The sequence below is a fragment of the Enhydra lutris genome, unplaced genomic scaffold (assembly GCF_002288905.1).
Source record: "Enhydra lutris kenyoni isolate GAN:26980312 unplaced genomic scaffold, ASM228890v2 scaffoldscaffold12, whole genome shotgun sequence".
Classification (NCBI taxonomy): Eukaryota; Metazoa; Chordata; class Mammalia; order Carnivora; family Mustelidae; genus Enhydra; species Enhydra lutris.
In genome coordinates, this window is record NW_019154096.1 from 1,475,756 (window position 1) to 1,499,121 (window position 23,366).

A 23,366-nucleotide genomic window follows, 5' to 3' on the forward strand; every position below is an offset into this window, starting at 1 on the left:
ATCGACTCAGGTGCCGGCAAGCCAAGCCCACCGCGAGCCAGAAGGATAAGTGAGAGGCGTGGGCTGGCGCAAGCAGGCTCAGCTCACCACCAAAGAGGTCTGCTGCAGCGGCGCGAGCAGGGACCCCCAGCCACCCCGCGCCCCAGCCCCAGCCCCAGCCCACCCGCACGTGCTCCGAGCGGCGGGAGCGGAGGCGGGCGGAGGGCGGGGCGGGGGCGCGGCCGGGTGGCCACGTGACCGGCGGCGCGGGTATTAAGCTGCTCCGCAGCTGCTCGCCGCCTGAGCTGGTGCTTCGCCCGCGACCCAGCGTCTAGGCGTGCAGCCCCGAGAGGAGCCGCGCGAAGGTCACCCCGCGCCCGCCAGTCTGCCGCCTGCGCCTCCGCCGAGCTCCGCGCGCCCCGCCGGCCCCGCCGCTTCTCCGCCCGCCCGTCCGTCAGTCCATCAATCCGTCCGAGCCCCGCGCGCCCCGCCGCAGCCCCGGCTACCCGAGCGCCATGAACCAGATAGAGCCCGGCGTGCAGTACAACTACGTCTATGACGATGACGAGTACATGATCCAGGAAGAGGAGTGGGACCGCGACCTGCTCCTAGACCCCGCCTGGGAGAAGCAGCAGAGGAAGGTCAGCAAGGGGCCCGTGTCCGCCGCCTGCGGGCTCGGCCCCGGTGTCTGTGTGTCCCAGCCCCCGCGGGCTCGCCGACTGCGGGCACTAGCGAGAGGGCGCGTGGTGGAGGTGTCGTGTTGTCCTGTGTCATCGTAGCCCGGGTGCCCCGTTAGGAAGGAGAACACTTCCAGGGACAGGCACGAAATTGGGCGTCCAGTCTGTGTGCGCGCGCGCGCGCGCGCGCGTGTGTGCGCGCGTGTGTAAGTAACGTAAGAGTCACAGAACGAAAAACGTTAAAAGAGGAACAGTGCTGTGTACGTGTGAATCTGCTTTAATCAGCGTTAGATCAGAATCTGAAAGACTCTCGGGTCGCTCCTCACCCCTTGAGTCTGTGACCTTGGCCGCGGGAGTTATACTTTACTTGTACCACTGTTTCCGTTTGCCTCTCGCCCCTCTCTCCCCAAATAAAAGATGTCAGGGGAACATCAGTGTCATTGGGATTTCCACAGGGCTCCCCAAAGAGGAATTGCAAATCATTTCTTAGATGTTTTGGGCTCCTAAGAGAGAGATGCTGTAGGAACACTAGACACTCACCAATAAAGTAATAATTATTTCACACTCTATTTATGGTTCATGGAGGTAAGCACCCAGGGATGAGGGAGTCAGCCAGCTCTGAAAGCTCCTTGCCCTTCTTGGTAGGCGCTCTCTGGGGGCCCAATGGAATATTCCATTATTTCAAGGTTTCTTCTTGATCCCCTTGGCTAGGAGAAGTAGGGGATGCTCACCAGGAGGCTAAATCCCACCTCCTGTTTGACTGGGCACAGAGCCTGGCGGAGTCAGACGTGCCAGCCCAGACCTGCTAACCCAACTTTATGATGACAGTGTCAGGACAAAAGTGAGGTGCCCTATACTTTCCCCCCACTATTTTTCTGGGGGGTGGGGCAAAGTGAAATTCCCTGCTAAGGACCTGCTTTTAAGTGAATAAGGTCTGCCCACCATATGTGTGCATGGGAAATGCTCTCCTAGATGACCCTGTGAGTGGGTGTGCTGTATGACACTGTAAATTAGCATATGACGGTGGGGCGATACATCCTTCTGTCCCCATGAACGGCCTTGGCTGCGAGGATCTCTCCCTATTTGGATAATTATCAAATACCGGAGCATTGGGGGTATAGCTCAGTGGTAGAGCATTTGACTGCAAATACCGGAGCATTATTTTTACATCAAGATCTCTCTTTTGTCGGCTACCCTTTCTGGTCAAATACTGTTTACTACTATTATTCTAAAGCTCTCATTTGGGTACATTTCCCTCTCCACCTTAGTTTCCTAAGAGTTCCACCATCCCCACCTTCTTGGAAACAAGAGGACAGAAGTGATAAATATAAGTTGAGTCTACAAAGGAAAATAACATTTCAGACCTCCTGCTGTTTTTTAAAGGACATCATGAGAGAAACACATGGCCTGAAGATTATTAATATGTCGTCTGGGTCAGTGATGCATTATCAGTCAGCAAGAAGTTAAAGTGAGTTTAACTTTCAGCATTAGTGTTTTTCTTTAAACAGTTTTGATTACTACATTTTTCACGTTTTTTTTTTTTTTAACTCCTAAGTCTTCCTTTCAAAGGTTGCCTTTTTTTTTTTATGAGACACAGTAAAGTAGCTAAGACATTGGACAGGTAATCCGCCCATCATTTTTAGGTCTAATCACAGAAACAGTGCTTCTGTTATTTTTGTTTTTGTTTTTTCCTACAGTACAATATCAGGATAGAGCTAATGTCAGTTTCTAAAAACCACATTGACATCTATCTCCTCTTATTTTTTTTATCATGTTCACAATATTTTTGAATAGAATTCCTGTGTGAATATATCATTGTAATTGTATAGCACTTGACATATTTTATTAAAAAGTGTATATACTTCCAAATCCCAGTTCAAAAGAATGCTAGAAAGTTTAAAGTGAGAATTCATTTTTTTTTCCCCCTTAAGATAGATTGAGTGTTGTAGATGCTGGAGGGGGAAAAACCCCACTGCCTTAGGACACAGATCTGAACAGATCTAAAACATACCGTGTTTCTACTTTTGGTATAGCACCTACTCAAGTCAATAAAATAATATTGAACTGTGAGTTCAGAGTAAGAGCAGTGAGTGGCCTCTATTTATGTCCTATGAGACACACTGTTGGAACAGGGCAAGGATAAAATACCATTGTTTCTATTGTGGGCTACCTTCTCCACACTCTGTTTCAGTGATATGCTGGGTATGAGATCTGTCAACAGATGTTGGTAACACATGATGACGTCCGTAGCATTTTAATGGATGTGGTGCCTAATTATATCCACAGTTCAGAGAGTCTCATAGGCTGTGGTAATCCTTGCTCTCTGGTGTGGAATTCCTTGCTACAGAAGGACTTAGTGAAAGTATAGTGCTTTTTTTTCTTCTTTTTCTTAGATGCTGATTTTTTAAAAATTGGCAAAAACCATGTAACAAAAAATGTACCATCTTAATCATTTTTAAGTGTGCCGTTCTTTAAGGTTAAGGACTGCACGTTGCTGTGTTATACGGCCAATCTCCAGAACTTTTTCCATCATGGAAAACTGAACTCTGTATACCCATTAGAGAGTAACTTTACATTCTCCCCTCTCCCCAGCCCCTGGCAACCGCCCTGCTACTTTCCGTCTCTATGAATGTGACTCCTCTAGGGATCTCATGTACGTGAAATCCTCCCGTATTTGTCCTTTTGTGGCTGGCTTATTTCACTTAGCATAATGTTTTCAGGGTCCATCCATGTTATGGCATGGGTCAGTATTTCCTTCTGTTTTAAGGCTGAATGATATTCCACTCTATGTACATACCACTTACTTATCTGTTTATCCGAAGATGGACACTTGGGTTGCTTTTGTCAACGGTGAATAATGCTGGTGTAAGTGTGTGCGTACCAGTATCTTCTCGTGACCTTGCTTTCAATTTTTTTGGTTTTGTACTCAGAAATGAAATTTCTGGTTCCTGTGATAATTCCATTTTCAATTTCTTGAGGAAGCTTCATGCTTTTTCCAAAAGGAGGCAATTCAGAAGACATTGACTTTACCATTAAGTATGCATACAAGGATTTCAGAGTGCTCCCCTTCTCTTTCAGGGGTGTTTAGTAAACGGGGATGGGGATATTTATATTCATGTAAATGAGGCTGTCTTCAGTGGACTTTTGAAACTTCTCGAGCTTTGGTATTTAGAAGAAAGCTCCTCTTGGAACCAAGGAACATATTCAACCTTCAGTTTGACTGAAGCCTAATCAGGAGGTGACTTGTCAGAACAGCAATGTTGACTATGTGTGCTATCTCTGTAAGCACGGTGTGCTGTCCTTCACCGCTCTGGGAGGCTAGCACAGGCCTTTTAAGGAAATAAATGACTGTGTGTTTTGTGACACGAGGGGTCCTTACACCCTTAACTTGTATATGGCTGGATGATCAATACACTTTTTTACCAGCTTTTGGGAGAATAAGGGAGTGGTTAGTATATTCCCCCATTGGAGTTCTCCCCAGTTTTAATCAGTCCTAGAGAAGGTCAAGTTCTTCTTCATAGTCAGAAGCTAGATGGACTGATTCACCACTCACCTCAGAGTACCTCCTGTTCATCCTGTCACCCAGGCTAAAATGTCACCGGGTCGGGTCAGGCAGCATCCAAAGACATGTGTGGGAGCAGCTGCCCACAGGGTCCAGGTTAATTAGAGAGCCGGGGAACCTGAGGTTGCCCCGCCCAGTGTTCCATGGCGAGTACCTGCCGAGGAAGGGAGCAAAGTGAAATCTCTTCTCCTCTGCACCAGGAAATCTGCCTTTGCGTGAATTTTTCCTGGGAGAGAAAGCGGTACGTGTTTCAACAAGGTGAACAGTTACTAAAAAGCGGGTGACCATTTCCAGGTTCGTGAAACCTAGAGGGCTCTCAGCCCTCACTGGTACTCTCTGACCGTTGTCAAGTCCCTAAGCCTTCACGTGTCCATGTATCTAGAAAATAAAGGTAAGCGATACCTTTCTTACCTCATTGTGTTTCTCAGGATCGAACGGTTAAACCAGTTTATGTGGAAGGGGCTCCATACAGTCTAAATGTTCAGATGTTATTATCCTCACGCAGCAAATATTTTTATTAACAGTAGTGAGCTCTACACCTGGACTGGGGAGGGATGATGAGGCACAGACTTGTTGCTTAGTGGCTTTGCTGTACTGTTTCATGTGTGTGGTCAAATAGACTTTCCATAAAATTTACCATCGTCACCATTCTTAGGTGTACGATTTAGTGACGTGAACACATTCACAATATCATGCTATCACCCATCCGTCTCCTGAATTTTCCCATTGCCTCAAACTGAAACTCCATGTCCATTAAATCACCAGCTTCCCTTCATCCTGATGTATTGTAAAGAGAGGATTTATACTGTTGGACTCTGGAGGGAAATAATACATGGCTTAATATTAATTGTTGTGTAAAGAACAGAAATTATAGGTCAAATCAGGAAAGCTGTCGTGGGTGGGGAAATGAGAAGTAGCTTTGTGAGCGAGTAGGACTTGGGCCAGACCTTAATTTCAGTAGTAACTAAACATTAGCTGAGTAGAGAGGAGACAAAAATCATATTCCTGGCTGGAGAAATGGAGTGAAGTGACTGTTGTGTTTCTTGGGGGTAGGGAGGTGCGTGGATAAGTGGGATGTCACCATAATAAGTGTTCACATCACTCTTTAGTGCCATGAAAGCACCCGCTCTCCCCTCTTCCCTAGCCCCTCTTTACCACCCTCTGACAAAGGGCTGAGGGGACAAGCTCAGAGAGGGAGAGTCTAAAGGGTGGGCAGGCTGGGACACCAGGCTCCATGTTCTTGCAGGTGTCTGCTGCTTGTGATGTGCTTGAGGGAGAAAGAGAAGAAGACGGGCTTGGCTGAAGCTCATGATGGAGACTGGGATGCAGAGAGAGGGCCCAGGTTACAGTGGACTGAGATGAGGATGAGGGCGGAGCCCTGCAGGTGTTGGAGCTCCAGAGGTCCGTGCTTAAAGAAGCAGACTGTTTGCAGGAAGAATCAGATGCGTGAGGACCTGAGTCCGGGAGACCCAGGCAGGAGCCCAAGATAGGACCCGCTGGGCAGAGTGGTGAGGATTAGAACCAGGGGCTGGTAGGAGCAATGGCGAGGAAGGCATCAATTTTTGAGTGGTCAGGAGGGATTATAAAAGTATTAAATGGCCCCGTGCTATTCCACAGCAGGCTGCTCATAAATCCAGTTAAGCAGACATGATCCCACCCTGAGAGCTCGTGGACTGGAAACTCAAGACAGCAGTATTGATGAGAAATGAGCAAACTGATGAGGAGAGTCTATTCACCGGCCAGGAGAGAGAAAGCTGCACATTTACAGGATATGTCTGTCATCCAGCGCAGGGGAGAGGGGAGGAGGGTGCACTCCATGGCAGAGGGGAGGGTGGTGTGTCCCTGTGGCCACGGCTGGAAGGGAGGGCGGGAGTTCCAAGGGACCTTTGATGTCCAGGGAAGGATGTTGGTGGGTAGGCATGGACAGACAGAATCTAGTATGAGCCCTAAGTAGTCTCTGCCCCCGGAGGGACCGTTGTTCTAAGTGCACTTGGGTTGCTGTAGTTGATCATACGTGCACGGGGCATGAGGCAGAAGAGTCACTCTTTGTCTTTGGACCCTCCCCAAGGCACTGGGGTACATCCTGGAGCGTGCTTCACCCCTCCAGCCAAGGGCACCGTGGTAGAAAGTTGAACTCCAAAGATTCTCCAAGAGTGGGAGGACACGTATAATTCTTAGCTGGGAAACTTAATGAACTCGGCTTCAGAAAGCTGTCAGCACACGCCGCCGTCAGTTGCTGCAGCTGGGAGACACCTACAGAAAAGGCGCAGGACCCGAGTGGGTGTGGGAGCCACCATGATGAGCAGAGGAGTTGGTACGGAATACGTTGGAGGACAGTCAGAATTGTACCGCTGTTTCCCTGGGAACGGTACTGATTCTTCCAGAAAGAACAGAAAGCAGAGATTAAGGGGAACGTTTGCTAACTGCTGTGCTAGACAAATTCCAAAGGCAGGAAAATCTTGAGTGCAAGGAATTGGTCTTTCTAAAGCAGTCTGGAACATTTTTTATGCGAACAACGTATCTGAGTGCATGCAGGCATGCGGGGTGGGTGGGTGGGTGGTGGTGGCACACGCACTCCTCCTCCTCCCCACAGTTTTCCATGCCAGAAACTGGAAGATGCTTTGACCTGCAACCCTACTGAAGAACAAGATGTAGTGGGGCATAGGTATAGCCATTCATTCTTTTATTTGACATTTATAATGGGCCTGCTAGGGACCAGGAATAGAGAATTGAGTTGACCTTAGGCCTTAAGGAGCTTATAGTCAGGTTCAAGAGACAGAAAGGTCATTGCAAAGCACAGAGAGGGCCACCCAATTCAACTAGGCTGGTGAAGGAAAGGAGAGAATATTTCCAAAATGCTTCTCCCATGTGGTTTGCCATCATGGTACTAGAGACATCTTCCTCCTTGGCACTCAAATGGGATCCTGGGACTTACTCTTGGTGCCTCCCTCTCTCCCAACTCTGGTGGAGCTCACCTGCCAAAATCCTCTGGACCCTGCCCCTTCATCCCATTATGTACTTTAAGGTCTTCAGAATTTCTGTGTTTCCTGCCTGGGTTAGGGTGGTGGCCTCCTACTTTGTCACCCTTCCGTGGCTTATGCTTCTCTTCAGGCTTTCCTCCATGATGCTGGCAGGAGTGATCTTTATTGAGCACAAGCCTACTCATGGTATTTCCTGCTTAAAGTCCCTCTGTGGTTCTTTATTGCCTTCAGCAGAGAATTCAGACCTCCTGCAGTGCTCTGGGAGGCCAGGTCCAAGCTAAGCTCTGTCTGCTATTCCATTTCCCGCCCCAGCAGGATCAAGGTCCAATCCCACAGAGTGGCCCTCACCATGTTTGATTCACCCCTTTGCCTTATACCCAGCCCCAACCTCCTCCACCCATTCTGCAGTCCCTCCTGCAAGAGGCCAGCCTTCTAGGACATGGTCCCCTGGTGCCATCATGATCTTTCTGAGGAGAGGACTATGAGCAGACGCTCTTCTCTGGTTCCCCAGGCCCAGCCCTGAGCCTGCTCAGACTCTGTACTCATTTTTGGAATGAGAAAATTATGAGCCCTATTTCTGAAAAGTGTTTAGTTTAGCACAATTAAAAAATTTAAATGTAACAATTAAGAAACTTTTTTTTACAGTCTTTAGAACTCCTTGAGCTATATATGTATTAACTCCAATTCATGCCTGTTCCGTAGTGGTTTTAAAAAAAGTATTTTTCTCAAGTCCTCAAAATGAATGGAGTTATCTGACTTAATTCTTATTCTAAAACGGAGCCTTCAAAGACAAGCTGCTTAATTTAAAAAAAATTGGAATTTAGAGATTTTTGAAATAAAAATTCATTCATGCAAATTTATTTAAATTATAACATGTCACCATATTAATGAGCAGAATTTCTAGCCAGCTAAATTTGATTTGAAATGACCTTTTTTTTTTCTCAGATTGAGAATCTTTACCCACTTAATAAAGAAAAATTACATTAATGATTCACATAAGTAAATTTAAATGTGTGATTCTTATATACAAAATATGGTAAAACAAATTTTTTTGGAAAACATGTTGCACTTCATAGTAGTGGAATTAGAAAATAAAGAATAGATATTCATGGGTGATTCGGAAGAGTGTGTGTATTTCTGGAAAGGAGTCGACCTGAGTGCCAAGTCCAAAACTGAGAAGTTAGTGTGACTTTGAGTTATCTTCATTTGTTTTTGCTAGGAGGTAGAAGTGTTAGTTATAATCCCTAGGAATAATTGCAAATTGAAAATAGACTCTTAGTAGTGGTATCTGTGACAGCCTTTTCACTAAAAGACATGTAATCTTGGGGGGGAAAAAAAAACCCTCCTTTTTTAGTAATTTTGAGGACCAGATGGACAAGTAGGTGAATATGAGGTCATTTGGAGGAAATGAGAACCACATTTAGTATGAACCTGTGATTGAGTCTTATGTAGACAATTTTAATTGAGATTGGCAAATCAAGAAATCCTACCTTTTAGAGCCATAAAGAGTTTTTATTTCATGATCATCAAATAGGATGTGAAAATAATTATTTAGAAGTTAGGTAATGTCATTGGTCTTTATTAGAATTTTGAGAAATTTTTTTTTTTTTAAAGATTTTATTTACTTATTTGACAGAGAGCAAGAGCACACAAGTTGGGGAGAAGAGGGAGAAGCAGGCTCCCCAGTGAGCAGGGAGCCCGATGCGGGACTCGATCCCAGGACCCTGGGATCACGACCCGAGCCCAAGGCAGACGCCTAACCAACTGAGCCACCCAGGCGCCCCGAATTTTGAGAAATTTTATATTATGTTTACCCACGTGAAACTCTTTGACGCTGACCATTTTCACCTCCAAAAATTGCACTTTTCTTACATTCAACCCAATAAAACTATGGTACTGCTATGTCCCACTATGTCTGAGATCCTTGACCAGTACCAATACAGTAGCCAGACCATAAAGCTAAATTCTAACCATTTCTAGCCTTATCTCTAACACTTTTGGTGTTCATTTAGGAAAGTAAGGGCAGGGGGATTGTTGGATTTTGTCCTAGTTAAAAATGTGAGGTTTGGATTGAGGGCTTGCTATCCAATGGAAATATCAAGGAGAAAGGTCAAGCTGGAGGTTCAGGCATAGAAGCTATCTGCTCATAGGCAGTGGTTGAAACTTCGGGGAGGGGAACATGGAGGATCTCAGAGAAGAGGACTTCCACAGGAAGCAGTGATATTACCTGCCCATGGACGCATTGCTTCTCTACGTGAAGATGTGCTTGCCTCAGACGACTTGGAACCACTCGAACTGTCGAGATGGCTTTGATTTTCCTCCTGGAGAAATCTCACCGTGGTATTCCACTGGAACTTTGCCAGTCTGAGTCTGGCATTTGAATCGGGTAACTGCTGAAAGAGAAACCCAGGGGTTTGGCGACATGGGATGGGATATCTTTTAGCCGTTGAGATAAGTTACGCTTTCAAAGGAAGTGAAAAGCTGCGAGAAATTATTAATGGTGATTTGTTCAGGTCTGGGGCATAAAACCCTTCTGTGGTTGAAAGGGCCAATGATGGGCTTTCTTGAGGAAGACTATATTGGAAATTTTTGAGGATTACTAAAAACAGTAGAATTTGTTTCATCTTACACTAAATGTAGAATTTAACTCCAAGATAGGTTTCCTTTTTTTTCCCCATATTATCATTTAAAAAATTAAGGAGATGAAACAAATTATTGCCGTCGTTTAGATGTCTTGTTTTAAGGTTTTTAGAAAACATTACTGGTATTTTGGGTGTTGGAGAGCATCAGTCATGCAGATGATAGAAGACATATACAGAATTGTAATCATTTTAAAGATGACCCACAGAGGATAGTATTTTTCTATTTTGAGACAAATTTTTCAGTGGCAGCAGGGGTGAGAGTGAGATTGGGCTGGGATGTGGGGAGAGAGACATTAGTTGGAAAAATGCAAGTCATGCATTTTATATCTTACACACCGTGTAATTTCTATTCAATTACTGGAATTTTACGAAATAGGAGGTGGCTGATTATTTCATTGCATATTTTGATCTCTTTTGTTGAATTCTGAGACAGAAGGATACTTAAAAAAATTTTTTTTGGTATAACACCAAAACAAAAAAATTCCAACAAGACGGTGAAAGTGATATTTTCATATGTGAATTTTTGCTAGTGGATTAAGAAAAAAGAGGGGGAGGGGATTTGGCGTGTTATTCTTAGTATCCCAAACTATTCACTGTAACGGGGCAGAGCAACTAATTTATTGAGAATTACCAGGCACTGTTTTAACCAAAGGTACTATTTTATTCACTCTTCACAACAGTCTTGAGAGCTGAGTGTTATTACCCTCCTTTTTTTAGCCAGGGAATTTAAGTAATTTGTCCAAGAGCTGTTGCAGGTGGGGAAAGGTGGCTGGAACAGAATTCCAAAGTACGAAGACACGGCTCTGTCTCTCAGTAGGAACTTTGTAAAATGTGCTGGTGGTAATATTCTATTGCATCCTCTGGTCCACAAGCGGCAGAGCTGAAATTTGAGCCAAGTTGCTTATCTTTGAAGGTTGCACTTTTAACTATGGAACACTTTGTGGGTTTTTGTTGTTGTTGTTGCTTTCTGCCCAAACTTAACATATAAACTACACCTTGGATCTGAAGCGCGGGATTCGGTATTCTTAATTTCTCACTTACCCCTCACCAGCCGTCGCTGTGGAAGGGTGTGTGCCTGTGAATTTCTCATTCCTAAATGGGTATAATTGGGGCATCTGATGAAATGAGAGAACTAAATTTTGAGACATGGGGAACATTGTCACTCAGAGGTTTTCTCTAGGTCAAGCTGTATGGCATTTGGGGTGTTCAACAGAAATGCCACAGGAGGAGGAAAGGGACCACAGGAAAAGCCAACTAAACCTCTAAACAGAGTTTAGTAGGACATGCCATTAGGGGGCTAGCTTTGGAATTTTAACTTCTGGTCTGGTTGGCTCAGTTCCAAAAGAAGCCAGAGTTCATTCAGGATGCCTAAGTTCTTGAGTCAGCTCCCTGTTGGAACCAGCAAATGGGACTCCAAGAGGCATGAACACAGATGAGATTCATCTTCTAGGATAGGCATGATGTCTTAGTGGACAGCAGCTCTCTCTAAGATTTGGGGTCCACAGAGATTCAGCCTAAACACTGATGTGGCCGTACCAAGGACTCCTTTCCTTTACATTTAAAAAAAAAAAAAAAATCCCACTTTTCTGTTCTATAACTTCCTAGTATGGAAAGTTTCAAACATACACAGGAGCCGAGAGACTATAGAACACAGTGAATACTTCTGAACCCAGCTGGCCAAGGAAAACCTGTTTCATGGACAGGGAATGTCCACTTCTACCCCTGCCCAGATTTATTGAGGTGTAATTGACAAATAATAAATTGTATATATTTCTTTTTTTTTTTTAAGATTTTATTTATTTATTTGACAGAGAGAAATCACAAGTAGGCAGAGAGGCAGGCAGAGAGAGAGGAGGAAGCAGGCTCCCCGCCGAGCAGAAAGCCCGATGTGGGGCTCGAACCCAGGACCTGGGATCATGACCCCAGCTGAAGGCAGCGGCTTAACCCACTGAGCCACCCAGGCGCCCCAAATTGTATATATTTCAACTATACAGAGTGTTTTGATATGTGAGTATACCGTGAAATGGCCACCAAGGTTGTCCACTTCTAAGAGGAAAAACAAAATTTTTATGTTCAACAAGTGATTTATTCCATAAACACAACTTTGAAAGAAAGCAGCATGAAGCACAACTTTGAAGGAGGCCGGTTGTCTCCTTCCCCTCTCGGAGCTCCTCTCTTTTCACCTAAAATCCCACACTTCCTGCTACCCCTCTGGCCATCTGGGCCTCCTCCCTCCTCTGCCCTACTTGTATACCTCCCCTCACCCCCAAAGTCTCCTAAGGATTTCTCATATTCTTAACATTATAATCATCTGTTCCTAAAAACAGAAGGTTCCCAACACCTGCCTTTCCGGAGATCACCTGTGTTTTAGAGGTGACCTTTTTAAGACCATAACCCCCGTCATCAGGGTGAATTTCAGGCTGTCCACAAGAAGAGGATGGGAAGTGTGCGAAGCACTTTGGGTGGAGGCAAAGCCTCTTCCCATCCTGTGAAAATGGGAATGGTTCAATGCCAGGAGTTTGTGGCCACATATGAAGTCACTACTGATAGGGTTTGTGCCATGTGTAGGCAGTATCTCTCTCCTGCTGCAAACTGATCTGATCAAGTGACCCTGTAACCTCTTTCAGGGTTATCTATCTAGTTCTCTCTCCGTTCTTACGACCACCGCTGTTGCCACTTGGGACGGAGAGCTTGGATTTGAGACAGGAGGTGGGAAAAATGTCTGAGGATGCTGAATTTGATACTCGTACATCTTCATTCCTCCACCACCCCCAGAGTACAGCCGGAGGAAGGAGAGAACAGACATTTAAAGGGTTCTTGGGGAAAGGTTATTTTTAGGGGCGGTCTTGCCAAGACTGGTTCCGGGGATTTTATTTAGCTACAGATTGGGCCCCTGCCTGCTTACATGTGTCCATTTCTAGGGTGGTCCTTGGGGTGATGGGAGGAAGCCGGATGCACACTGCAGCTCCAGGCCACCTCTCATTCCTTGCAAAAATTCCATTTTATTTTATTTATCTTGTATTTCCCCGCCAGCTTTGTTGAGATATAATTATCATACAACATTGTGTAAATTTAAGGCGTGCCCTGTGTTCATTTCTCAGCACCTCTGTTCTTTGTGAAAGGATATGAGGAGGTGGAGTGAGAGGTAGGGACCTTGCATCCAGGTCGGCCCAGGATGGTCCCACTTGTGGCTGGAAATTAGAAACCGCTTCTCCTTCGACTCGCAGAAGTCATGCAGTTTAGACAGTAACTCAGTGGTCACTCTGTTCCAAGGACATACCCATGGCGACCTCAGAGAATGGTAAAATAATGTTGAGAACCAAATGATTTATATATAATATAGTAATGCCTTTTCTCGGAGCACTTGCCTATTTCTGATCTTTAAAAAATGCAGATATTGGTGAAGTGAGATTTCTTATAGTTTGGCAGCTTTAAATGCCAGAGTCTAGTAATGTCTGAGTGTTTTAATTCCCTAATCCTTTAGGAGACCAAGCCCTGCAGAGAGCTGTGGGAGTGAGCCCTGTGTGTGGAGGAACATCGGGCCACCGACCCCATTGGTGGGCCAGGTTCCCATCTGAAATGCATGCCGCCATATGCTTTTGTTATCTGATATGCTATCTGTATGGTTTTATAAATACTGTATAGATGTCTCCCTAAGACAGTTTGATATTACTATGTGCTGTGCTTCAAGGATGTTTGTTTTGCACGTCTGAAAAATGAAAGGTAAACATTATTTAAATATGCAGACCAGTCACCAAAGTCAGATCTCTGGCTTTGTTCTTCAGGCAGGTTGTCTTTTCTATTAAAAAAAAAAAATACATATATATATATGTAATGTTCAGGCCCTTGGGAATCTGGGAGTGAAGTGGTGGTAAGTATATTTACTATGTGATAAATTCACGTTTACTGTCAAGATTGCCCTTGTATCAGATACTGGTGGGGCTGTCCCTGTCAGAGTCCTTTAAGGACTTGGTAAGGAAGCAGGAAAAAGGCTGTCAGAAATACCTGGTGTGTGACTGTGGGTTCTATTGCTGTAACTGGTAACTGGATATTACAGACTCCAAAGGATTTCTATTCTGCCATCCTAGAACTTGGACGGTGTGTACCTTCTCCATTAGGGTTTTAGTATATGTGCTGCCGAAGCGAGCACATCCATTAGGGTTTTGAAATGCGATGTCGAAATAGGGATGCTAATGGGAAACTTTAAAAAATCCTGAAGCAGCACTTCATTGATTAACTTCAGAAGTTTAGGGTGGCTTAATTATATCCAATGTAAGTAGTTTTTCTTTTTTCAGGGAGAAATGTGGAGGATTAAATGAAGTAAGACTTGCTAACATAGTTACAGATAACCCCAAGACCAAAGAGTGGGCTAACAAATTGTATATACTTGCCTGAGTCACTTTTTAGATTTTATTTATTTATTTTTATTTATTTGTTTGACAGAGAGAGAGATCACAAGGGGGCAGAGAGGCAGGCAGAGAGAGAGAGGGGGAAGCAGGCTCCCTGCTGAGCAGAGAGCCCAATGTGGGGCTCTATCCCAGGACCCTAGGATCATGACCTGAGCCAAAGTCAGAGGCTTTAACCTACTGAGCCACCCAGGTGCCCCTGAGTGACTTTTTTAAGATACATTTTGCATCAGGTGTACACATTCCCTGTAGAAAATACGGATAAGAAATTTTTAAAAGTCACAGTCTAGAGAAAACTCACATTCACATTTGGCCATTTTGTCTCCTAGAGCACTTTATGCTATAGTATGGAAGCATATGTTGATGAATTTTATACTATAATATGTAATTATATGAAATGTCTCAGGATATGAGGACTTCATTCTGTACTTTTGTGACTGCTCTCCAACCAGCACGAGCTCTAGGGAAGAACTTTCTGAAGGAGGAAATCCCAGCCTGGTTCCCTCCAGTGTGGTGTGAGCAAGAACTTTGGGAATGCCCAGTTTCCCTGTTTTTGCCCCTTCTGTTAACCAGAGCTTTTGCCATATGAAGAGGAGACCTGTAGACATACCTGACAGGGTCTGTTCCCGATTTAGAACTGTGATCTAGTCCAAAATACCAACGCAGGGAATGTGGTGAATTACAGGGAGCTGCTGCATTCTAAATGAATGCTTGACTCCCTCTGTGTAGGCATCCATTTATTTGGGTCCCTGAAAATAGTAACAGTATGGTGAACTTGAATTAAAGAATATTTATTTTGCTGTCCGTGTCGTACAAGCTTCTTCCCCAGTTGCCGGGACGGGCCCAGGAGGGAAACGTCAGTTTGCTTTTCTAAAGAAAAGCTTGAATCCCTCCTCAAGCAGAGAATCCTGAAAGTATAATCAATGTTGCTATTGCTTAAAACCAAGCCACAGTTGGGTCTGCCGTGTCATAGAGCCACCTCTTGTTCATAATTATCCAGGCTCCAAGGGAACAAGTTATTTTGGGAAGCATAGCTCAGGATCAATCATATGTAAGGCTGTTTGTTGGGGAGCCAGATGCTTGCTTACCAGAAAGTCCTCAAAGGAATTCTCCATGTAGCTCGTGCCAGCGTGGGGGAGGCAGGTGTGATCCCAAAGAACTCCCCGCTGGTGCCTAAGTCAGGCTCAACGACCTGCAGACGGCTCTCAGCTTGGATGACAGAGCACCCAGAGCTTTCCTGTGGTTCTTTGAGCTTACCGCCTTTCTTCCTTTTTTTTTTTTTTAAACATTTTAGAGCAAAAATGACAGACTTTGAAGATATTTGATTTGGTTAGTTTAACATATGCTGCCAAGCCCAAAAATAGTTTGGGAAGAATCTGCATATTTCTAACTTCTTCCCTCCCCCCACCCCATTTAACAGTGAAAATGGAGAGTTCCATTGAGATCCTTTGCTAACTGTCCTTTAGAAGAGGGAATGCTAGAACTTTTTTTTTTTTTAACAAAAAGTTTTTAAAATAAGCTCTACACATTTTTATGTAAAAATTTTGTTTCAAAGATTTTTTTAAAAAGATGTCTTCATTTATTTGAGAGAGAGAGTGAGAGAGAGCAGCACGAGTTGGGGGAGGGGCAGAAGGAGAGGTTCTTTAAGCAGACTCCCCGCTGAGCACAGAGCCCCGTGGCTAGATCCCACCACCCATGAGACCACGACCTGAACTGACGCCAAGAGTCAGATGTCCAACCGACAGAGCCACCCAGGCGCCGTTTTAAGAATTTTAAAACACCCCTTGGAATGAAAGTAGAGGGGGCTTGAGTTGCAACTAACACTGAGAATCTCAGCCGATCAGAGAAGGGTTTGATGTCCTTGCTGTGTTGCTCCACACGCCTTGCCAATAATAGAGACAAAGAAATGAGTAATTGCGGCTAAGAAGTAAGAATCAGGAGCGTGAGTAATAAGTGGTAATAAAATGTTTGTGGGAAATTTTCTTGAGCAGGGAGGAAATTAACATGGAAATACTTTCTCTTCTCGATAAATGTAAGATCTTTATGAAACAGAGAAGAGTGCTAAATAATTCAGCCCAAATCCAATATTATTTATGGTGATGCATATAAGAGGGAACATGGGGACACGTATTAGACTTTAAATGGAGGCTTTGACATAGAAAAGGAATCCAGTAAGCCGAGACTTAAAACAGTTGTCATCTTCACAGGACGGGGGAAGCATACTGTAACTTAAGATCAGCAAATGATAGACTTCAGTTAGTTCCCGTATCATTCTTGTGTGTCAGTTACTATCCGTCTTCCCTGAAATCAGTAACATTCAGATTGGAGTAATGGATACTTTAGCATATTCAAATGTTGACCTCTCTTTAGAAAAAAGATCCTAATAAAGTATTAAAAGGCAATTCTGACATGAAGGTAAAAATCATGACTCTCACACAAATAGTCACATGCTAAAGATGTTATTTAACTCACTAGTGAAGAACAAACTGGAGAGGGGTTTCAAGCAGTTAAAAAAAAAAATCCAAAGAATCGGCACATTTATAGATTAGCAATAATGAAACAAAGGTCCCTCTGGGAGGAGGAATTGACCCTGTACCCAAAAGAATGCATTTCTTGTCTGTAGGCAAGAATTACTTGCACTGTTCTTTATCTATGACTTACGAGTCTTGAAACAGCATAGAAGGCATGCTGTAGACAATGAACAGGTTTCCCATCGAAGCCCGGGCTTTTGCTTATATTTATGTAACTGTTGTGACACCTTTCCAGATTCCCTAGCCTTAATTTCTTCTGTCCTTTCTGGAAGGTATGGAGGAGATTGATTCCACATTACCGGAGAGGCCATTCCTCAAGCCAGAATCAGTCTGGGCAAGATTGGGCTTTGTTAAAAAACCTGAAAAGCATTTTTTTTTTTTCCTCCTGTTAGAGAGTCTGAAGAGCTTTTAGCGCCTTTCTTCATGTGTTCTTCACAGCCCGGGACCTAAATGGTAGTTGGTCTTATGAGCCTGGTGACTGATGCCTAAAATTCAGGGTTCAGAATTCCTGATTAAAGCCAGACATGGATAGAACTATCTTTTCAAGTGCTGGAGAGCCATCTTTAACCTATCCACTTAAAGAATCATCCATTAGCCTGGTTCTATTTTTAGATGCCCTCAGCCGCGAGGTTGTCTTTTATTTTTCACAAGGATTTTTTTTTTTTTTTTTGGCAAGATTACAGAGTGTATTTTAACATTTAAGGATTCTGTAGTTAAGTCTGACACGATAATAATTTTTAAAAACCTGGAACTTGAGCAGATACAGATTTTTTTAAAGCAGATATAGATTTTTCAACTCCTCAATCTTTTTTATATTTTCAGTCAAAAAAAAAAAAATTTGACTGTTATCTTCTTTACTCTGTCCCAGAAAGTCTGACAAATCAGATCCTAGTCAACAAAGAGTTATTGAGCGCCACTGTGTGCCAGGCACTGTCCAGAGCAAAGCAAAGACCCCTGCTTCCATCTGTGTCACTTACGCCAGCATGTTTGAAGTGTGCAGGTGGCGTCACCCACCAGGTCTTTCTGAAGGCACTCTTTTCCCACTTTCCTACCAAGTCCTTCAAGCATTCCATCAGTGACAGCTCCCCTTGAGTTGTTCCTGGGCTCGCCTGCCCTGCAATTTGAGATTGTGAGGTGTCCTAACTTTGGGTAGGAAGAGACCCCGAGCCCTGCTTACTGACAGAACTTCTTGGGCGTGAATCAACAGAAGAGGGCTGCCTCTAAATTTCACCTCTTCCTTGGTCTCGGAATAATTAAGTTGGTATTTGTGAGTATCCCTAGAAGTTAAGTGAAAAGCAGCATTTTAGGGGTGCCTCAGAGGCTCAGTTGGTTAAGCGTCTGACTCTTGATTTCAGCTCAGATCACAGTCTCAGGGTCTTGGGATCAAGGTCAGCGTCTGGCTCTGCGCTCTGAACGGAGTCTGCTTGTCCCTCACTCTCTACTCCTCCCCTACTCTCAGTCTCTCTCTCTGTCTCTCAAATAAATAAATAAATAAATTTTTCTAAAACAGAATTTTGATACTGTTGAGGTTCCAACTTATTCATGACTGAAATTGTCACCATTTGAAGTATTGAAAATTTGAATGGGTACTAGTTCTCTCTCTGTGAATTACAGGTATGCTGGCTGGATGCTGGGTTCTTTGAGTGACAGAAATGTGACCAAGACAGGATCAGAGGCTACTGTGGTCATTTCGGCTTTTTGATTCCTAAAATGTACACTTGTTTGCAGGCTAATGAAAACCCAAGAAACCAGTCGTGGGCTTGCCATTTGCAGTGGAATGTAATGGGATTTGCTTTTTTACAAGTTAATTTTGAAGCTCTTTATACTTAGTGTATTTTGAACTGAGTTAGCCCTTTATACTAATGGCCTCATGCAAATAAGTTCTTTTTAAAAAATACAGGAACAAAATATATTTCTATGGGCGAAAACTAATGCTCTGAACACTTTGTTCCTTGAGGAAGTCACAGTACACTACTGATGCTCTTTGTTCTGTGAACAGTGGTGTGAAGTGCTTGGGGGAGAATCAGGAAAAGACGAAGACCTGGCATCTTTCTGGATTCATGGATTTCAGACCTTCTTGTCTCCTCTTTCTGTCTGTGCCCTGCCACGGTTTGTGAAATGTGCATGTTTATGCTTGGTTATTGGAGGTGGAATATTCTTTTGCTCCAGGAGCCTTAAGTCGTGACTGTAGGCTATGTATTTTTTTCTATGCAATGATTTAATTCCCTTTTAATTTAAACCCCAAAGCATTTCCAGTTTCTTTGAATTGCTACCACCGACTGCTGTTCTTTTGTGTTTCTGTCTCATCTGTATTGTGAAGTAGTTGGCTTTCTCTTTCATTTATCAGACATCACGGTCAGCCAGCTGGGGTAAGTGCACAGTGCATTCCTTGGGGCGAGCAACAAGTCACAGGAAAGAGGGGCTGACTTGGCCACATCGGGCCCTCAGCGGGTCACAGAGCCAGGACTCAGATTTTAGGGCGGCTGTGTTTCAGGGTCACAGAGCCAGGACTCAGATTTTAGGGCGGCTGTGTTTCAGGGGGCGCTACACTGAGCCATCACCTGCCGTGGGATCTAGCAGAATCCTGGAGACTTGGCAGAGATTTGTGGGCAGAGAACAAAAGGGCTGCCCACTGTGTACTTAGATGCCTGCTTACGCAACTCACGAGAGCATGAGGCCTCCAGATGGGCTTCCAAGACATCTTACCATTGGTTGTAACACATGCTGGATCCTTAGAGTGGACACTTACATGCTTCCATACTTCTGTCTCTCTGGTTGAATTTTTAAAATGTCGTGTGAGGAGTTGAAAGGTGTACTTGGGCACTTGGCAGCCTTGAAGGTGTGGAATTTTTTTCCAGATCAGAAGATTAGGTTGAGCAGTCCTCACTGAGAGTGGCTTCTGGGTCCAGAGACCTTGCTGAAAGGTTTTATAAGATGGCTGTGTGCCTGAATATTTAGATTTAAGACCATGCTGCTATGGCCCCGTTGTATGCATCACCCAGTGCGTGTCCTCACCTGGCGCGTGGACCAGGGTCTCTCGGTTGAGGGGACTGGGATTGTGAAGCTTTGTAGTGAAACAGAAAGTTCTGCTTCTGCCAGCCATGTGGGGCAGAACTTTCTGTCCTCCCTGTGCAGAGAACTCCCTGCTCTTTTTGACGGCCATATCTCCTTTTAATTTTTATTTTTTAATTTATTTTTATTTTTTTTAAAGAGTTGATTAATTCATTTGACAGACAGAGATCACAAGTAGGCCGCGAGGCAAGCAGAGAGAGAGGAAGGGAAGCAGGCTCCCTGCTGAGCAGTGAAGCCCCATTCAGGACTCGATCCCAGGACCCTGGGATCATGACCTGAGCCAAAGGCAGAGGCTTTAACCCTCTGAGCCACCCAGGCATCCCTATTTTTATTTTTTTTAAGATTTTATTTATTCATTTGACAGAGAGAGACACAGTGAGAGAGGGAACACAAGCAGGGGGGGTGAGAGAGGGAGAAGCAGGCTCCCCACCAAGCAGGGAGCCTGATGCGGGGCTCGATCCCAGGACCCTGAGATCATGAACTGAGCTGAAGGCAGACACTTAACACCTGAGCCACCCAGGTGCCCCAAGTGTCTCCTTTTTAAACACTAAAGCCGAAATCACATTTACTTCCCAGGAACAGCTCTGACCTCCTCTTCTGCCTTAACCAGAGAGTTTATAAATGGGTGCAGCTTTCTAGATGCTCCCTACCTCCTTACTTTCCAAATATTAAAAAAACAAACCAGGAAAGTGATTAGAAGGAATCTTGTCAAATTGGGAGTCTATGAGGTGGAAAATAACATACCCTTAAAAGTGATTATTATAAATAGAAAAATAAATGGAGCATTTTTACAATCAACTTTAAACCATAGACTGGCTTCCACTAGTTGTACGTGAGAGTGCGTTCTGAAACAACGTGATAGGTGATGTTGGCCGGTCAGCTTTTATAGTTCTTCTCCTCCTGATAACCTTTTGAACTGTTTCATAGAGTTGATGATAACAATTATTATCCCCCGCCCTTTTTTTTTCTGTAGCTGGGAAAGTGTCAGGATATGAAGGACAAATAATTTCATGGTGTCAGAGTCAGAAATAGAATCTGAGTTCTGAGCCACGACTGCAGGCTGGACCAGGCTCAGCCTCCCCCTTTCCTGAGGCCCACTCATCCCTCCCCATAGGATTCAGGCCAGGATCACACGGTGAGCCTCCCAATGCCTTTACTGACCAACGAAAGCAAGCTCAAAATCACAGAACACTTTGACAGTGCCCCAAACTGTTTTGGACCTGAAAGATAATGCTGTGTTATCATTGGTGGGCCTGAAAGCTGAGAGCTGCTTCAGACCTTCCTACCTCCCAAGCTTCATGCTGTGGGCTGTGCCCGAATGTCGTAGCCCTCAGCACGCCCCATTCTCTCCCGTTCAGGAAAACCCCACAAACTTTTCTGAGTACCCATTTCAGGAAATGGGATCTGAAATTCGTATTTCATGTTATTATTATCAGAGGAAAAGCTAGTTTAAAAAGTATAAAGGGAGTTTATAGATGTTGTCTTGCTGTATTTTTGGTTTGAAGAAAATAGAATACTAAGTTGAACAGATAGTCTTAGAGGAGACAGACCAGGCCTAGAACCTTATTACTGAAAGAATTAATAATTATCTGATAGCGTGAAACCAACTTGTGTTCAGACAACTGTATCAGACTCAAGATTGATTTTTTTTTTCTTTTTCTGGGTAATAATCCTTTCCAGGTAGAGATATGAACTTGTGTTATGTAAATAACCTCAGTTACTAATCATTTTGATTAAAAGACCCTTTCTCCCTTTTGTCCGTGGAAAAGTCTGCAGTGTAGGCTGTTAGGTCTATAGGGTTAATTAACTTAAAAAGAAACCATATGCAAATGTATATCATTCAGTAGCACAGGCTTATCTCAACATATTAGTAAAGACACAGTACTTTTTTTTGCCCTTAAGCACGCACAGAGAATTTAACTTTGAGAACGACAATAGGCTTACCATTCTTGTGGACTAGGGACTTTGCCAGTAAGTTCATCAGGAAAGAGGATTGCCTCACCTTCCAGTGAACAGGACTAACACTTCTTGCTGATAATCCTGGGAAACTCCTTCTACTGCTGTTGTTCTCAACGGCCATGTTTTGGGTGTTGAGGAATGTTTTCTTGGCCACTAGATTAAGGAATATAACAGTGAAGGGATTGAGGATAGTTGATTGTCCTTCAGACTTCCTGCATGAAAACAGACTTCCCGCATGAAAACACAATACTATAAGCCTACAAGCCATGGAAACACAGCCTTAAAGGTTAAGGGTTAAACCTTAATCTCTGGGCCCTTCTCCTTTGTACCCTGTTGCTTACAGAGATTTTGGTGCCATGGCCAGGTTGGGTCTATATGGGCCTGGAGACCAGTCTGCTCCCGCAGGACCACCCATCTGGGCCAGTGCCTCCCGGGTTGTGATTCCTTATGTTTCAGGAAGAGATGCTGATATTTGCTCCTGTTGTTTGGGGAATATACGCGTGGAGACAGTGCCTTCCGCTGCCTTTCCATCTTTTCTCTGTGTGTCTTGAACACCCTTTCCCTTCGTTTTCTTGTGAGCTTCTTTGGAAGGTGGTAAGAGCCACATATATCAGCCTTTCTCTTCTGGAGATACAGATCTTCTTTAACTGACTTTGGAGTTATATCTGGATAACCCCATGGTAAGTTAAAAATATCTTAAGTCAGAAACACATTGGCTCCATGTAACCTACCGAACGCCATAGTCCAGCCCAGCCGCCCTTAACCGTGCTCAGAACGCTGATGTTAGGCTACAGTTGGGCAAGAGCATCTAACACAAAGCCTGTTTCATAATAAAGTGTTGATGGTCCCGTGATTGAATACTGTACCCAAAGTGAAAAACAGAAGAGCTGTGTATGCGTGCAGAATATTGGTAAGTTTGTAAGTTGTTGACCCTCGTGATCCCATGGCTGCTTGGGAGCTGCTGCCCCTGCCCAGCATCACAAGAGAGGATCGTACCACACAGCTTAGCTTGGGAAAATACCCAGATTCAGAATTCTAAGTATGTTTCCTACTGACTGGGGATGGCTTTCGCACCACTGTGAGGTCAAAAACTTGTAAGTCCAACCGTCGTAAGTCAGGAACATCTGTAGATGGGTCTGTGGTGTCCCATCTTGGTTCTCTTTGTATGGCTCTCAAAGGTTTTTTTTTCTTTTTTTTTACATGCCTGTTTTGAGCTTCAGAAAGCATTGGGTCTTATCACTAGGTGCAGAAGAGCAGGGAATGAGCTCTTCTCCAGAAGAGAGGTAGAGGAAGCAGGAGAGGAAGTTGGAGGACCTCACATGTGACTGAGCAGCTTCTGGGTTGAGCCACAGCCTGTGGACACCGTGGCCTCTCTCCTTGGTGGGCGTGTCCAGTTCATAGAGCACCATTTCTCTTAGGAAGGACATCTGGCTTGGTAGTTTGGTTTGATCCAAGGAGCCTGGCTCTAAAACCATGTGGACCTACCTCCTGGCCACGCTAGTCCTCCAAGATTGAGTTCCCACGTTGCTGTCAAGTAGCAAGGCTAGCCACAGAGAA

General features: G+C 44.3%; 1 protein-coding gene across 3 annotated transcripts in view; it reads left to right on the forward strand.

Moving 5' to 3' along the window:
* The first annotated feature begins 451 nt into the window (after positions 1 to 451).
* The window catches only part of LOC111144713 (actinin alpha 2), a 66,228-nt gene continuing 43,313 nt past the window's right edge, over positions 452 to 23,366 (forward strand). For 2 of the 3 annotated variants that reach the window (XM_022499153.1, XM_022499152.1), the window contains exon 1: positions 452 to 620. In XM_022499153.1, coding sequence (XP_022354861.1) covers positions 495 to 620 — 126 coding nt within the window. In that variant the 5' untranslated portion in view covers positions 452 to 494. The remainder of the gene's footprint in view (positions 621 to 23,366) is intronic. The other variant, XM_022499150.1, reaches the window with a different exon arrangement.